Source organism: Pseudophryne corroboree, chromosome 11, assembly GCF_028390025.1.
Source record: "Pseudophryne corroboree isolate aPseCor3 chromosome 11, aPseCor3.hap2, whole genome shotgun sequence".
In the NCBI taxonomy this organism is placed as follows: Eukaryota; Metazoa; Chordata; class Amphibia; order Anura; family Myobatrachidae; genus Pseudophryne; species Pseudophryne corroboree.
The window spans coordinates 311,147,398-311,165,547 of NC_086454.1; the positions used below are offsets into that span (position 1 = coordinate 311,147,398).

The following is an 18,150-nucleotide window of genomic DNA, read 5'->3' on the forward strand; positions in this document are numbered from 1 at the left end:
TTCTCCTCCGGGAGAAACACCTTTTTCTGGACTGTGTCCAGGATCATCCCTAGGAATAGAAGTCGTGTCGTCGAGATCAGCTGCGATTTTGGAATATTGAGAATCCAACCGTGCTGGCGCAGCACTACCTGAGATAGTGCTACTCCGACTTCCAACTGTTCCCTGGATCTTGCCCTTATCAGGAGATCGTCCAAGTAAGGGATAACTAAAACTCCCTTCCTTCGAAGGAGTATCATCATTTCGGCCATTACCTTGGTAAAGACCCGGGGTGCCGTGGACAATCCAAACGGCAGCGTCTGAAACTGATAGTGACAGTTCTGTACCACAAACCTGAGGTACCCTTGGTGAGAAGGGTAAATTGGGACATGTAGGTAAGCATCTTTGATGTCCAGAGACACCATATAGTCCCCTTCTTCCAGGTTTGCAATCACTGCTCTGAGTGACTCCATCTTGAATTTGAACCTTTGTATGTAAGTGTTCAAGGATTTTAGGTTTAAAATTGGTCTCACCGAGCCGTCCGGCTTCGGTACCACAAATAGTGTGGAATAGTACCCCTTTCCCTGTTGTAGGAGGGGTACCTTGATTATCACCTGCTGGGAATATAGCTTGTGAATGGCTTCCAATACTGCCTCCCTGTCTGAGGGAGACGTCGGTAAAGCAGACTTTAGAAAACGGCGAGGGGGAGACGTCTCGAATTCCAATTTGTACCCCTGAGATACCACCTGAAGGATCCAGGGGTCCACTTGCGAGTGGGCCCACTGCGCACTGAACTTCTTGAGACGGGCCCCCACCGTGCCTGAGTCCGCTTGTAAAGCCCCAGCGTCATGCTGAGGACTTTGCGGAGGCGGGAGAGGGCTTTTGTTCCTGGGAACTGGCTGTTTGTTGCAGCCTTTTTCCTCTCCCTCTGCCACGGGGCAGAAATGAGGCGCCTTTTGCCCGCTTGCCCTTATGGGGCCGAAAGAACTGCGCCTGATAATACGGCGTCTTCTTAGGTTGAGAAGCTACCTGGGGTAAAAATGTGGATTTTCCAGCAGTTGCCGTGGCTACCAGGTCTGATAGACCTACCCCAAATAACTCCTCCCCCTTATAAGGCAATACTTCCATGTGCCTTTTAGAATCCGCATCACCTGACCACTGCCGCGTCCATAAACCTCTTCTTGCAGAAATGGACAGCGCGCTAACTCTTTATGCCAGTCGGCAAATATCCCTCTGTGCATCACGCATATATAGAAATGCATCCTTCAAATGCTCTATAGTCAGTAATATACTGTCCCTATCTAGGGTATCAATATTTTCAGTCAGGGAATCCGACCACGCCAGGCCCGCACTGCACATCCAGGCTGAGGCGATTGCTGGTCGCAGTATAACACCCGTGTGAGTGTATATACATTTTAGGATATTCTCCAGCTTTCTATCGGCAGGTTCCTTTAGGGCGGCCGTATCAGGAGAGGGTAGTGCTACCTGTTTAGACAAGCGTGTGAGCGCTTTATCCACCCTAGGGGGTGTTTCCCAACGTGCCCTATCCTCTGGCGGGAAAGGGTACGATGCCAATAACCTTTTAGGAATTATCAGTTTTTTATCGGGGGAAACCCACGCCTCATCACACACTTCATTTAATTCCTCGGATACAGGAAAAACTACAGGCAGTTTTTTCTCACCAAGCATAATACCCTTTTTAGTGGTACTTGTATTATCAGAGATATGCAATACATTTTTCATTGCTTCAATCATGTAACGTGTGGCCCTAGTGGAAGTCACGTTTGTCTCCTCATCATCGACACTGGAGTCAGTATCCGTGTCTGTGTCTGCCATTTGAGGTAACGGGCGTTTTAAAGCCCCTGATGGCGTTTGAGACCCCTGGACAGGCACAAGCTGAGTAGCCGGCTGTCTCATGTCGTCAACTGTCTGTCGTAAAGAGCTGACACTGTCACGCAATTCCTTCCATAAGCTCATCCACTCAGGTGTCGACTCCCTAGGGGGTGACAACTCTATAATAGGCAATTGCTCCGCCTCCATCTCATTTTCCTCCTCAAACATGTCGACACAATCGTACCGACACACCGCACACACACAGGGAATGCTCTGATAGAGGACAGGACCCCACTAGCCCTTTGGGGAGACAGAGGGAGAGTATGCCAGCACACACCAGAGCGCTATATATAGACAGGAATACCACTATAAAATGTGCTTTTCCCTTTATAGCTGCTGTTAGTATCAAAACTGCGCCAAATTAGTGCCCCCCTCTCTTTTTTACCCTTTTCTGTAGTGCAGGACTGCAGGGGAGAGTCAGGGAGACGTCCTTCCAGCGGAGCTGTGATGGAAAATGGCGCCCGTGTGCTGAGGAGATAGGCTCCGCCCCCTTCTCGGCGGCCTTTTCTCCCGCTTTTTGGTGAGTTCTGGCAGGGGTTAAAATACATCCATATAGCCCTGGGGGTTATATGTGTTGTATTTTCGCCAGCCAAGGTGTTTTTATTGCTGCTCAGGGCGCCCCCCCTAGCGCCCTGCACCCTCAGTGACCGGAGTGTGAAGTGTGCCTGAGTAACAATGGCGCACAGCTGCAGTGCTGTGCGCTACCTTGTTGAAGACTGATGTCTTCTGCCGCCGATTTTTCCGGACCTCTTCTTGCTTCTGGCTCTGTAAGGGGGCCGGCGGCGCGGCTCTGGGACCGAGCTCCGAGGCTGGGCCTGTGTTCGGTCCCTCTGGAGCTAATGGTGTCCAGTAGCCTAAGAAGCCCAATCCACTCTGCACGCAGGTGAGTTCGCTTCTTCTCCCCTTAGTCCCTCGATGCAGTGAGCCTGTTGCCAGCAGGTCTCACTGAAAATAAAAAACCTAAAACTAAACTTTCACTAAGAAGCTCAGGAGAGCCCCTAGTGTGCACCCTTCTCGGCCGGGCACAAAAATCTAACTGAGGTTTGGAGGAGGGTCATAGGGGGAGGAGCCAGTGCACACCAGGTAGTCCTAAAGCTTTTACTTTTGTGCCCAGTCTCCTGCGGAGCCGCTATTCCCCATGGTCCTTACGGAGTTCCCAGCATCCACTAGGACGTCAGAGAAAAAGTATTAATGTGTGCATGTGTGTATTGTTTTCCAGCATCTAGGCTTGTGCTAATGTCAGGTTTGGGGATAAAGGCCAGAGTAGGTTTAGATACAGGACACGTGCTAATGGTAAAGCTTTGCAAGGATTAAACGCAAAATAATCTAATGGCGCGTACACACGGTGAGATATTTTCTGACGATTTTGACTATCTCATAGAAAAGACTTAGCCAAAATCGCACATAGTCAGTATCGCAAGCACAGTCTTCTATGCTTGCGATACCGACCTAGTCCCTATCGTACAGTGAGAATCGGGGTTAGCCCGAATCTCACCGTGTGTAGGGACCTTTAGACATATATATATATATATATATATATATATATATATATATATATATAGTTAGTGTTAGCACTGTGGCCAAGCCACTCATTTGAGGGGTCATAATCATTTACTTGGAAGAGAATCTGGATACCCCCCCTCCCCCCCTCCATGACTTGAAGCCTTTACAAGATCTGGGGAAAACGTTTCTGTCCACAAATGAATAACAGAGGACATTCAGTAAGGTTAAAATAAATAAAAACACTTTCACACATTTCTACCATGTACTTCACCTAAAGACTCTGAGCCGGATTCAGAGTTGTACGCAAACTGATGTGCGAGAATGCTCGCAGCGCCCCCAAGCATGACTGACATGCTGTAGCTGTTTGGGGGCAGGATGGTCGCGGCAACAGGCACATTTTACAAATGGGGGGGGGGGGGCGGAGGGGGTCGCCCCTATTTTGTATTCCCGCTGAAGCCAGTATTTGCACGCAGATTTCCTGGCGGCATTAGTATATTCTCACACCGCTGAGTACAAAGATGCAGCAGTGATGTAAATAGCGTCCAGCTCTGATTCAGGCTCTGTTTCTGTAGAGGACATTCACAGCCGTGGTTGGATCAGCTATAATACATTCCTGTACACAGGATTTGGGAACAGATGCTATTACTGCATTATCATACATCGGCACTGTGTACAAAGCACTGGGGTCCTGATTCAGAGTAAGGAGCAAAACAAAGAGAAATGAAATAATAAAAGCACAATTTGCACCTTGGCAAAATCATGTTACCTTGCTACATGCAGAAGCATGCAGTATTTACCCTGCATGCAGAAACTGCACCCCCTTGCATTGCAACATGGTTTTATTCCAGGAAAAAATTACTCTTTTATGTGCCTTTAACTCTGATCCAGGCCCTGTGCTGCCTTTAGGCCTCTGTTTCCCTCTATCTGACCTGTACGTGACCTAGCGTAGATGTAAAACACATCTCTTCAACAATTTTACCGACATCTATGTTGTTGCTTAATGTCAGTAACCTAAATCTTTCCTTTGTGAATACGTCTTTGCACTATAATGTGCAAGCATCATGTTACCCATTGAATGTAAAGCACAAACCTCCTTGGTCGCACAGAGGAACAGAACGATGTAAGAACCATTTACTGGCTCCAGCACCCAAAGGTAACACAACACCAAAGCCGTTCAACGTCAGCAGTAGACAGGGCTGTGGCAGGCGGCAGTACTGATTAAACAAGTAGTCTAGCTGCCCTCCATAGTGCAATTAAGGATTTGCAGCTGATTTAAGCATGCGGAAGGATTTTGTTCTTGTTCCCTAATCTTTGCATGCACATTTAGAACAAGAGAACTCAGATACCACCAGTTTATCTATATAAATGTGATATCCGGTGACACATAGGCCATTTTCAGCATTATACACTGTACAATTGTCACCAGACAGCCCCCCACATGGCAGTAAGGAATGAGGCTACAATGAACAATATTAGATATTTAACAGTTGGCAAAAGAATGTATTGTACCTCAATAACTGACTGCAGGTGTAACCCTCTCACTTGTTCATACAACAATCCCAGATCCGACAAGCTAGATAACGGGAGCTGTGATGTGAGAAAGAATTGATGGATGTTTCTAAAGACGAAGCCATCCCGGTCTATGAAGATCTTTGTGTCGTTGGATTGAGTGAAGGTACAGGCCTGTTTCCACAGTACGGATTCACAGAACTGAGCCAGCGTAATCTTGGGAATGGAGAAAAGCCAACCGCCGACATTAAGTAGTATATCTGTGAAATCAACTTCTGGGTGTGCATCCCCCTGTGTGAAACAAGACAATAAAGAAATAATAAGACCTCATACTGTCACTTTATTCTGGACAGATTGCAATCTAACCAATCCACATCCCAATACAGCCATGCCACATGCATCCCTGCCACCAAATATCAGGACTGCCCAGCAAAAATCTACAGCTGCTGGAAGATTTGAATTTGTGAACGTGTTAAATGTGTGTTTTATGGGGGTAATTCCAAGTTGATCGCAGCAGGAAATTTTTTTAGCAGTTGGGCAAAACCATGTGCAGTGCAGGTGGGGCAGATATAATATGTGCAGAGAGAGTTAGATTTGGGTGTGGTGTGTTCAATCTGCAATCTAATTTGCAGTGTAAAAATAAAGCAGCCAGTATTTACCCTGTACAGAAACAAAATAACCCACCCATATCTAACTCTCTCTGCAAATGTTATATCTGCCCCCCCTGCAGTGCACATGGTTTTGCCCAATTGCTACCAAAATTCCTGCTGCGATCAACTTGGAATTACCCCCTATATTTTTATAATGTACGGCTTACCAGACAGGAGCTCTACTGAGGTGGTGTCACAAAAAGGCACTTTCTATTACTGGAAACAAAACTATATGAAGATGGAAACACTTTGCTCCGATTGTATACATAAGCAAGTCTAGAGGAGAAATCATTGTTGCCAACAGGGCGGAATTATACACTTGATAACGACAGTAAAGATTATTTCTGAAAATGTAAAAAGATCTCCCAATTTATGTTATTGTGCATATCTGTCTACCCGTTGCATACATAAGTGCACGCACGCAGGAGCGGGCCCAGCAGAGTCAACTCGCACAACTTTTTTGAAGTTGCAAAACAAGACGTCCAGTTGGATGTTCCCACCATCTTTATGGAGTGAAAATGTTTTACTCCTAATAATTCAGGGTTGCTCGGACATCTTGGTAAAGGACATTAGTATTTACCCTCATTCACAATATAAAGTATTTTATGGGTTTAGGGCTATATTCAGCAACAATATCAATGATGTCCAGGCACTTCTATTACTTGAAAACTCACTGATCCCTCCCCAACATGCTCCTCCGTCTCCTCAGTGGAGTTTCCACGGAGGAGCATGTGGGAGGGAGCAGTATGAATTCAATGCTGAGAAGTGCTGGAAAGGGACACAAACTCGCCCTGTAGATTTGGATCTTGATCCGAGGCACCAACAGGCTAAAGCTTTGACTGTTCCCAGGATGCACTGCACCGCCTTCTCTATAAGCCCGCCTCCGGGCACTGGAGCTCAGTTTCATTAACCAATCCAATGCAGTAGCAGGTAAGAGAGACGGTAGACGTTAGTCATATAGACCCACATTCTCACGACAGGAGAAGGGACCAGCGGCTAATGCCATACAAACCCAAAGAAGCTAAGTGCGTCAGGGTGGGCGCCCTGTGGAATCCAGTGTACCTTGCAGAAAAAGATTTAACTATGGTAAGTCTAACATATATCTCCTTTTCTGCAGCGGGGTACACTGGGATTCCACAGGGAATACATTGGGGATGTCCTAAAGCAGTTCCTCATGGGAAGGGACGCACCGTAGCGGGCACAAGAACCCGGCGTCCAAAGGAAGCATCCTAGGAGGCGGAAGTATCAATGGCATAGAACGTGTTCACCGAGAACCACGTAGCCGCCTTGCACAATTGTTCAGTGGAGGAGTCAGAAGGTCCAACAGACTGCGTAGAATGGGCTTTGATAGCAGCAGGAGCTGGAAGTCCAGCCTGCACATAGGCTTGTGCAATCACCATTCTAATCCAGCTGGCCAAGGTTTGCTTATTCGCAGGCCAGCCACGTTTGTGAAAAACCAAAAAGTACAAACAGGGTATCTGACCTCCTGATAGAGGCAGTCCTCTCCACGTAGATACGGAGAGCCCGCACCACATCCAAAGACCGTTCTTTGGAAGACAAACGAGAAGAGATAAAAGCCGGAACCACAATCTCTTCATTAAGATGGAAAGAAGATACCACTTTAGGTAGATAACCGGGGCGAGTTCGAAGAACTGCCCGGTCACGGTGAAAAATCAAAAAGGGTGGACGACAGGACAAAGCGCCTAAGTCCAACACCCTCCCTAGCGGTGGCAATAGCCAGCAGAAACATGACCTTAAGCGTAAGGCATTTAAGGTCCACAGACTCAAGAGGTTCAAATGGAGACTCTTGCAGGGCATTTAAGACAACAGACAGATCCCATGGACAGAAGATCCCCCACAGAAGGGACATGGGGAGGCTGAATCCGTAAAATACCCTGAGTGAAAGTATGAACGTTAGGAATAGACACAATTTTTCTCTGAAACCACACCGACCAGGCAGATATATGAACCTTGAGGGAGGCCAGACGAAGGCCAAAATCTAAGCCTTGTTGCAGAAAAGCCAAAAGCCTGGAAGTTCTGAACGAATAGGCATCATAATTCACAACCATGTGAAGGAAGAGTTCCAGACCCTGTAATAAATCCGTGGTATACAGGTAAGCATCCTGTATATCCATGGATACCATATAGTCCCCTGGTTCCAAAGCCAGGACAATAGAGCAAAGGGTCTCCATACAAAACTTGGAGACCCTCAAAAACTTGTTCAAAGATTTGAGGTTGAGAATGGGCCAGGAGGAAACATTTCGTTTGGGGACTAGGAACAGCGTTGAATAGTACCCCCTGCCCCTAGAGCCAGAGGCACCGGCACTGCCACTCCAGTGTCTAGGAGGGATTGTACCACTAAACGGAGAGTTGTTGCCTTCAACTGATCCGATGGGATGTCCGTCAGGCAACAGCGAGGAGGGGGGATGTGTCTTGAAGGATATAGCGTCATGCCGCAGGCTTGTCAGATTTGGAAGCCGGCTGACGGGCAGCCCAGGCACGTTTAGGTTTGGGCTTGGTGGTTTTGGCAGTGCAAGACTGTTTCGGGTATGCCTGACCCTTTGCTTTACCCGTAGGGCGAAAGGAAGTACTCTTAGCCTTCCGGGCCGAAGGAGTAGTACCAGGTAGACATGCAGTCTTAGCAGACGACAAGTCAGTGACAATCTTGTTGAGATCCTCACCAAAGAGGATGTTTCCTTTAAACGGGAGCACCTCCAGGGTTTTCTTAGAGTCCAAGTCCACTGACCAAGACCGTAACCAGAGAATACAGCAAGCCAAAATGGATGTCGTAGCAGCCTTGGCCGCCAGAACACCTGCATCTGAAGCTGCTTCTTTAATCTAATGAGATGCCGTGACAATATAAGAGAGACATTGTCTGGCATGCTCAGAAAAATTGGACGGAAACTCAGCCTCTATTTCCTGAGCCCATGCCTCAATAGCTTCTGCAGCCCATGCAGCTGCAATGGTGGGCCTATGCGCAGCCCCTGCAAGGGTACAGATAGCTTTTAAGCAGCCCTCCACATGCTTATCCGTCGGCTCCTTGAGAGAAGTGACGGTAGTGACAGGCAGAGCAGATGACACTTCCAGCCGAGCGATTTGCGAGTCCACCGTCGGTGGGGTTACCCAATTTTTACTCAATTCTGCCGCAAAGGGATAGCGGGCTAGCATCTTCTTGTGCGGGGTGAATTTCTTTCCTGGGTTCTCCCAGGATTCCTGACGTATGGTATGTCAACCAAGTGGTCAGAATGAGGTAAAACCAATTCAGTAACCTTCTGACGATTGAACCTGTCCGGTTTCTTAGATGTAGTAGCAGGCTCAGGATCATCATCAATCTGAAGAATGAGCCTGATAGCCTCTAAGAGATCAGGAACATCCACCTGTGAAACAGATTCCCCATCAGAAACGTCATGATCAGAGTCTGTGGGGTCAGTATACACTGTCAAAGTCAGAAAAATATCACGATGCACACTGCCATATTTGCACCTCATGTGTCCCTGCTGCGCATGCGTGCGCTCTCCCGTGCGTGCGCATACTCGCTGTTGCGGGCACCCGCAGGCGCACGGTATGCGCATTTACGGTAGAGATTGTATGCGTCTAGCGGGCGACTCTTTCTTTACATATTTTCACCATATAATGTATTTTGTAGATTATGGTCCCTTTGATAGAATCTGAAAGTTTGGTTAATGTAGCATGTTCATGGACAGAGAAATCCCTCTTTGTTTGATACGAAGGGTCAGACAGGAGTAATACAGTGGTGTTTAGTATCCATCGGAAGAGTATTTAATTAGCAATATTCCGGTGTTGGTTTGAAGCGGATTAATCGCTCGTGCGAATAGTTATGGACATAAGAAGTTTATGTCCATTTACTATTATTTGCACTTACTTATCCATGCGGCGGGAAACCTAGTTTCCCACCCACCTGAGCAGTTGGAAATCGTCACAGCCCACCTGTATGAATCAACCTATGACCTTTTGTTATGATGCGAGGAGGAATTCCTGTGTCCAATGAACAATGAGATTGTAGGGACCATTGAATTGTATTGTGTGTGGGGCATAAATAGACAAGCCGATCACATCCAGCTCACTCTTCAACGGTTCTCATTGCTGATAATCGGGAGCTGGATGTCCAGAGGCGCATGCGATCGTTCCCCTTTGTGCGTAAGTTTTCTCCGCAATCATATGGTCTTTCTTGTTATTATGGGCCATATCTCTCTCTCTCTCTTCTCCTCTTTCTCTCGTATTCTCTTAAACGTAATAGTATTGTATTGTATTTCCTGTGTAGTTACCCGGTTAGTTAGTCTATGTTATATTGTAGTGTGTGACTTGTATTGTATTATTCTTTTTGCAAGTATAACATTCATATAAGGCGTTAGACCCTAAGCCCGGTAGTTGTGTATTTATTATAGTGTTAAGTATTCACAGAGCGTCGGTGACGCTCAAACAGCTTTTAAGTTAATAAGGTTACACTGTGTTGCATCTACACCCTATCTCTTCACTAAGGTTTTACTGCATATTACATTGTTTATGGTTTAGATATAAAGGTTTAACATTGTGAGCGTCTGCGCCGCTGGTGATCTCCTCGTGGTCCCGAGCGTCCGCTACGCTATAGCGAACCATTACGTTAGTCGGCAGCCAATAGCGTGCCTGCCTGTGATCTCTTGGCCGTGAGCGAACGTGACGCTTGAGCGTCTCGACCACGGCTAAGCGATTGTTACGCAACGTGCGTACCCTTACGGTACTCCATAAGCCAATAGCGTACAGTGTTCTTAGGCCTCTTAAAGGGTTTTAAATAAGATAAATATTTAGCTTTATCAATTGGCGGCTCGTCCTGTCCTTCACATATCTCTGCTGGGTAATTTCAGCAGACATTATCCATCAGCAAAGGGCGGGAGATCATATTCTTCGCAGTGCTGACGGGATAAGCGTCTGCTTCGCTTAGTAAAGGGTGCTGAAGGAATCCGGAACTGGAGGTAAGAACAAAACGCTAGTGTCTTTTAAAACTGTTTATTTCTATCTTGCGTACGCACGCACATATCTGCATTTCTTTTCATTCGTGTATTTTCATATATCACTCTCCTGTTTGCCATTTTATAATTGATAAAACGTGCTAAGAGAGATTTGTCGCTATTTCATAGTTAAAGTGTAAATGTAATATATAAAGGGATAAAGTGTAAAGCCCACACGCAACTCTACCTAAGGTATAAGGAGAGATTGGTGTGTTGCGCGGTAGACGATCGAGGATCATCTACATTGATAAACGTGTTAGTTGTGTTACGGTGGATATTTGCTTTGCGTACACGTGTCTCTAACAAAGGGTGAGACTCGCGTACGCAACTCAAAGGCCGACGCACGCAGCGTAAATTACGCAACGGAGCGTCCGGGTACGCCCACGTAACTCAAATCACACGATAGTGTTATTGCAACAGGCGGAAAGGTGGCAACGTGGTAAGTAGCGCAAGTCTATTTTAGTGTCCGAAATTTAGATTAACAGATCCTTCTCCAAATTCACAACACATCTGGTCTAAAGAAAATTTCTGCGCAGAAATAGAAATAGAAACAAAAGTGTACATGTGGTGAGTGAGTGTTTTGTATATATAAGTTTATACAATTTTCCAGGTTGAACCACAAGAAGTCGAGTTCTCGCAGAGGTACATGCATGTAAGTGTCGTACATGGTGGCGAGGGAGGCATCCTTTGTTAAATATAAAATTTGAGCAGTAGAGTATAGTAGACCAGGAGGTCATACTACAGACCAGGAGGTCATACTACAGACCAGGAGGTCCAGGTACAGCAGACTAAGAAGTCTGCCATAAATAAGAGAAAAGGGCACAACCCAGGGGGTTGGTGCAAAACCCATATAGGCCAATAAAGCTCTGGCTGAAGGAATTCGCAGCCGAAATTTTCGATTCCACTGGTCGCTCAGCACATAAGATTAGTTGCTTATGTGCTGAACGATTGTACCGCACGTAATTGTGTGCATTAGTTAGTCTGACCAGTACCATTTGTGTACGAACCCGGTCATAAAACTATTTGTACACTCTGATGTGATTTGTGTAATTTTTTATTTTCTGAAGGGAAGTTCGCTGGTCACTCAGGAATTGTCCAACAACCAATAGTTACTGGAAAGAGTAAGTGTTCTGCGGATATCCCTCGCATGTTCCAGTAAATAGAGGTTCATAGGGCCCTGGGTCGAGTACGCCAGCGCTAAGGCAGTGTGTAGGTCGTATTGGTCGGCGTGGGCGAGTGAGTGGGGTACTCGGTAAACCGCCACCGTCAGCCTATCGTGAACATTTTGGTTTTTGTAAGGGTTCGCTGAAGACCCTGATTGAAGGTCAGAGGTGGTGAAAGCAACGCCTGCAAGTTATGGGGGCCAATTGTTCAGGAAGGGGGCGATCAACCTCGGTTCGGGTTGATTCAGTAAACCGACCAGTCGGGTCGGCAAGGTACGTAATGTGTGAAAAATATGGTTCACATACAGAGGTTTTATGTGATGAATGGGAGAGAATGACAGTGCATGACGGGGAGAAATTCCCAAGAGTAGGTAGCTTTAGCCCAGAAGTGTTGCAAAATTTAAGGAGGAGGATATGTCTCATTAAATCAACAAAGAGACGAATCCAACATTATGATTATTTGCAGTTATGGCAACAGGAGGGTGAAATACAGAGAGGATTGGCTCTGGCGGCGGGATCTAATCCTATCAAGAAATTGGTAGCCACGGCCCCGCCGCCACCATACATATCAGGAGAGAAATTGGTTGCGGAGAATGACGCATTAGGGTGTAACAAACAAACACTTAGCAACTGTGTAAATGTTAATAAGTTAACAAATGCAAGTATTAACCCGTGCAAGTTGTACCCTGTTTTGAACTTTCCCCAGGAGTGTGATCAAGAGGACGAATCGGCAACAATATCGGCGCTCTCTCTAGCAGCCACCATAGCAGAGACAACAGTAGGCACGGCTCCACCCACGAGATTAGTAACAAAAGCCCCTAGCGGAGGGATAGGTGAGGTCGTATCTACAGGTAAGTACGGCACCATACACTATGCTGAAACCATTTCACCACAGGCTGTAGAATCTACACAGAATGATGTTAGTAGACTTAATCCTGTTAGGGTAATAGCAGTGCCAAATGGGAAAACTGACACGACAGGAATCACACCTGTTAGGAACATTGCCATGTACAGCCCATTTTCCCGAATGGAATTAAGAACCATAGTGTCTGAATTCCCTGATCCTAGAAAAGACTTAGTTGCTAGCCAGAAATACATCAGAGACCTAGGGAACACTTTAGAGCCCAATAACAAAGACTGGCAGGTATTGCTGAGGGCATGTTTACCCTCCAATGTCGACGCAGCTCAATTTTTAGCTGACTGTGGACTGGATCAGGATGTACCTCTTACAGATGTGTACAACAAAGATAATGTAAAAAGGATAAATTTACAATTAAAAGAGTATTTTCCAGCGGTAGTTAAGTGGAACAAGATTTTCTCCATTAGACAGAAAGAGTCAGAAACTGCTGCAGAATATTTTCACAGGGCATTACTAGAAATGGCAAAATACACAGGTATAGAGGACATTAAAACAAACATAAACCATCGAGAAGTAGCAGTATCTGTACTAATGGACGGTTTAAAAGAGACATTAAAGACAAGGGTACAGACCACGCAACCATGTTGGCGAGGTCTGTCGGTGGCTACTTTGAGAGAGGCTGCTATTGATCACGACCGGAATATCACCAGACACAGAGAGTCACAAGGTGATAAGTTAATGGCCGTAAGTATACAGGCCCTGACCACAAGGCAGCCTTTGTATAAATCACCAAACCCTGTGGGTAAGTCAAATGTGGTAACTTGTTTTTCATGTCATAGACAGGGACACATGGCACGAGACTGTAGAGTGAAAAATTCACAAAACTCATATCAACCCCCTAGACAACGACACGACACACGACATTGGGAGCAGGGTCCGCAGAAACGGAGTTATGAGCCACATGCAGGGGAAACAAAAAGATACCCCCCGAACAGAGACTGGCAAACCTCTGGCAGTTCCCATTTAACCCCTTCACAAGTAGTTGCTGCCAGCGGGATTCAGGGAGGTCACCATACCCAATAGGGGTGTGGCCATACCTGTAATCTGCAGCCAGTAAAATTGATTGCAAGTCTTGGGAGGGAACCTGAAATTGCAATTAATGTAGCTGGTAAAACATTAAACTTCCTTGTAGATACAGGGGCGGCCAAATCAGTGATAAATTCGACAGTGGGCATGAGAACCACTGGTAAGACAATTCCAGCCATGGGAGTAACGGGAGTAGTCCAGCACTACCCTGTTAGCAAACCAGCCGAGATTACAATAGGGCCTTTACATACCAAGCATTCCTTTTTGCTGGCTGCATCGGCACCGACTAATCTCCTGGGAAGAGACTTATTGTGTAAAATGGGGTGCGTCATTTATTGTACTCCTGAAGGTGTATTCTTGGACATACCTGAGAATCACGCTCAGGAAGTGCGAGACATGTTAGACTCCCCATCAAAATTAATGTCACATACCATTATGACAAATAGGACTCCATCCCAAGTAGAAGAAATGACATCCCAGATACCAGAGTCACTTTGGACTAAAGACGGACAAGACACTGGATTGATGGCAAACGTAGCTCCAGTAGTTGTGCAAGTAAAAGATGGTAGGATAGCTCCAAAAATCCCACAGTACCCTCTGAAGCCAGAGGTGGAGTTAGGAGTTTACCCAGTAATAGAGCGCTTGCTACAACAGGGCATTCTGGTAAGAACGTCCAGCACTGCCAATAGTCCCATCTTCCCTGTGAAAAAGAGTGGGGGGAGGGGTTACCGGCTAGTGCAGGATCTAAGGGGGATTAACAAAATAGTTGAGAGTCAGTTCCCCGTAGTGCCAAATCCAGCTGTCATCCTTATGCAAATCCCTCCCACTGCGAAATTTTTCACTGTTATTGACCTCTGCTCCGCTTTCTTTTCGGTACCTCTGCACCCTGACAGTCAATATTTGTTTGCATTTACATACAGAGGAGTCCAATACACATGGACTCGATTACCACAAGGTTTCATAGACAGTCCAAGTATATTTTCCCAGGCTTTGCATGATTGTCTACAGTCTTTCCAACCAGAGAGTGGATCAGTATTAATACAGTACGTGGATGATCTACTACTGTGTTCTGATTCATTGGAAGCATCCCTGAAGGATACGAAACAGCTCCTGTTTCATCTTTCAGACACAGGACACAAGGTTTCCAAAGACAAGTTGCAATTATGCCAAACTAAGGTAAAATATTTGGGACACTGTCTAACACAAGGACTGAGACACCTGACCGCTGATAGAATTCAAGCAATTAGAGACATGACTCTGCCACAAACCCAGCAACAGATCAGAACATTTTTAGGAATGTGTGGGTATTGCCGTAACTGGATCCCAGGGTTTTCCATTCTAGCGTTACCTTTGCAGGAGATGGTTTCCTCAAACAAACCTGATCGGATTTCGCATACAGTTGAGTCCGAGATGGCATTTGAGAGACTTAAACAGTGCCTAACGCAGGCACCAGCATTAGGTATGCCAGACTATGGGAAACCCTTTGAGCTGTACGGAACAGAAAGTGCTGGTTGCGCGGCAGGCGTCTTAACCCAAAAGCACGGTGATGCCAGCAGGCCAGTAGCATACTACAGCGCTCAGTTAGATACGGTAGCGCGATCCCTCCCCACATGCTTGCGAAGCGTTGCTGCGATAGCATTGCTAGTAACGAAAAGCGAAGATGTAGTGCTAGGTCACAACCTCACAATTCATACACCACATGCAGTGTCAGCCTTGCTAAATTCTGCCCAAACCAGGCACGTCTCATCAGCGCGGTTTACAAGATGGGAATTGGCACTAATGGCCCCCGTAAACATCACCATAAGGAGATGCAGTGCATTAAATCCTGCAACATATCTCCCAGGTGTGCCTGGACAGGCACAAAGGGTGGAGGATGAGAGTGGTGGGGAAGGAGAATTTAATACAAAGGAGGACACACATGATTGTATGGAATATTTGACCCAAAATTTTACCGCAAGGCCTGACATCAGTGACAACCCACTGGAAGATGTAGATCTAACTTTCTACACGGACGGTAGTTGTCACAGACAGTCAGACTCGGGAGACTTGTGTACTGGATACGCAGTCGTAGATGACCAAGGCACCATAGAAGCGGAACCGCTAGGCCCACCTCACTCAGCCCAGGTTGCTGAACTGGTCGCCCTAACCAGAGCATGTGAATTGGCTAAGGGCAAATCAGCCAATATCTACACCGACTCTAGATACGCATTCGGGGTAGTCCATGATTTCGGAGCCCTATGGCGCCTCAGAAATTTCATGACGGCAGCTGGTACACCGGTAGCGCATGCAGCTCACATCAAAAGGCTTCTAACAGCGATACAGGAACCCGACAGAGTGGCTGTTATCAAGTGTAAAGCACACACATATAGCCAAGACCCAGTATCACTTGGTAACAGCCGAGCAGACGAAGCTGCTAAGTTAGCAGCTGGTACCCCCAGACAGACAGACACCACACAATTGATGGTATTTAATACCATCAACACACAGAAGTTGTGTGAGATGCAAAATTTGTGTTCCACACAGGAAAAGGCAGTCTGGAAGGCGAAGGGATATGGCCAGGAGTCCTCAGGACTCTGGACGGATGGACAAGGTAAACCGGTGGCCCCCAGAGCATATCTTCCATGTTTAGCTGAGGCAGCTCACGGGCTGACTCATCTGGGCAAGGAAGGAATGTGCAAGTTGGTAAGAGCATATTGGTGCGCCCCAGGATTTTCATCTCATGCAAGTAAGAGAGCAATGTCATGCCTTACATGCTTGAGAAAGAATATCGGAAAGGCAATACCAACAGAACCATCTCATATCCCACCTACAGGCGGTCCTTTTCAGGTAATACAGATTGACTTTATTCAATTACCCCCTTGTCGAAATTTGAAATATGTACTTGTTTGTATAGATGTGTTCTCAAATTGGGTCAAAGCATTTCCTGCGGCCACAAATACCGCTATGTTTACTGCTAAGAAAATTGTGCAGGAATTTGTATGTAGATATGGTATCCCTAGAATAATTGAAAGTGATAGGGGTACCCATTTTACAGGTGATGTCTTTCAAGGAATGTGTAAGTTGATGGGAATTGATAGCAAGCTGCACACTCCATACCGTCCACAGGCGAGTGCGAAGGTGGAAAGAGTAAACAGCACTATTAAAAATAAACTGAGCAAAGTTATGGCAGAGACAGGATTGACATGGCCAGAAGCTTTACCCATTGTACTGTACAGCATCAGAACCACTCCCAGGTCCCCTCTTAATCTGTCTCCCTTTGAAATCTTGTTTGGTCGACAACCGCATGTTATGATTAACCCTCAGGATGATTTGAAGTGTAACAATGAAGTGACTGTAAAATACTTGATTAACATGAGTAAACAGCTAAGGAATCAAAATGATAATTTGAAGTTGGTGATTCCTGATTTACCAGATAGTAATTGTCATGACATTGAACCTGGGGATTATGTAATGATACGGAATTTTCTACGTTCAGGTTGCCTTATTGACAGATGGGAAGGACCATACCAAGTCTTTTTGACTAGCACTACAGCATTGAAAGTTGCCGAGAGAGAGACTTGGGTTCATTCGTCCCATTGTAAGAAAGTTGCTGATCCAGAGAGGTCCCGTGATAAGGAACAGACGGTAGAGGAAGTTGTATCACTGGAGTGTCTGTTCCAGGAGGACTGAGGCGGCACCTGAGCATTGAGAATCACAAGATCAAAAGCAGTTGTCGATTCCCTGTTCCCTTTTATTGTTTTTCTCCACTTCCCATCCCCTCTCCCTCAAATTATTTTTTCCCCTTCTCATTCTTCTTCATTTCCTCCTATAAGATGGACTTGCCCCAAGAGACTGTGATCCGGATTTTCCTGTTGACCATGATGTTGACCAGAGCAGTCTGTTCCGGCGAGAGTACCATGGAGGTCGAGAGAGGTTCTGGAATAGGTTCTGATGACAGAGATGGAGGCGTAGTTTTCCGAGAACAACATAATCAACAAGCAAAGGCGAGTATCAGAAAACGATCCGATAACATAGACCATAGAAGGAATTGTGAAGGATTGTTAGCTGAAGAAAACGGTATCTGTAGGCTCTGTGACAATGTGGTTGAGGATGGGTGCATCAAGAAATGCCAATCCAGTTTTAATATCCACATGGACCGGCATCCATTGAGTGACTATCACTCCTTAGTGGGTAGTGTGTTAAATCAGACAGATTGTTGGGTATGCTCTCAAGTACCTCAAGGTCATAGCAAATCAGGACTAGTACCATTTCCTTTAACGATAGGAGAGGTACTTGAGCTAAGTGGTGGGAGGCCGGTGGACAGGAGGTTTAATATCTCCAGTCCTCCTAGTTTGAAGCTCCACCAATATCATGTGGACCGATCCCTAATATGTTTTAACATTTCCAATCCCCGAAAGCCGGGAAATTGGGAAGTGTCATGGAGTAACCAAACCATGACCTTTTCATATAGAGCAGATAGAATGCCGACAGATACAGAGCTTATACGCCACATAGCCAGTAGTGGA

The 18,150-nt window shown here is 46.1% G+C and overlaps 1 protein-coding gene across 1 annotated transcript in view; it reads right to left on the reverse strand.

The window, feature by feature from the left end:
• The window catches only part of LOC134968772 (BTB/POZ domain-containing protein KCTD19-like), a 175,182-nt gene that overhangs the window by 75,023 nt on the left and 82,009 nt on the right, over window positions 1-18,150 (reverse strand). Inside the window, exon 2 of the mRNA XM_063944259.1 lies at window positions 4,882-5,172. Coding sequence (XP_063800329.1) covers window positions 4,882-5,172 — 291 coding nt within the window. The remainder of the gene's footprint in view (window positions 1-4,881; window positions 5,173-18,150) is intronic.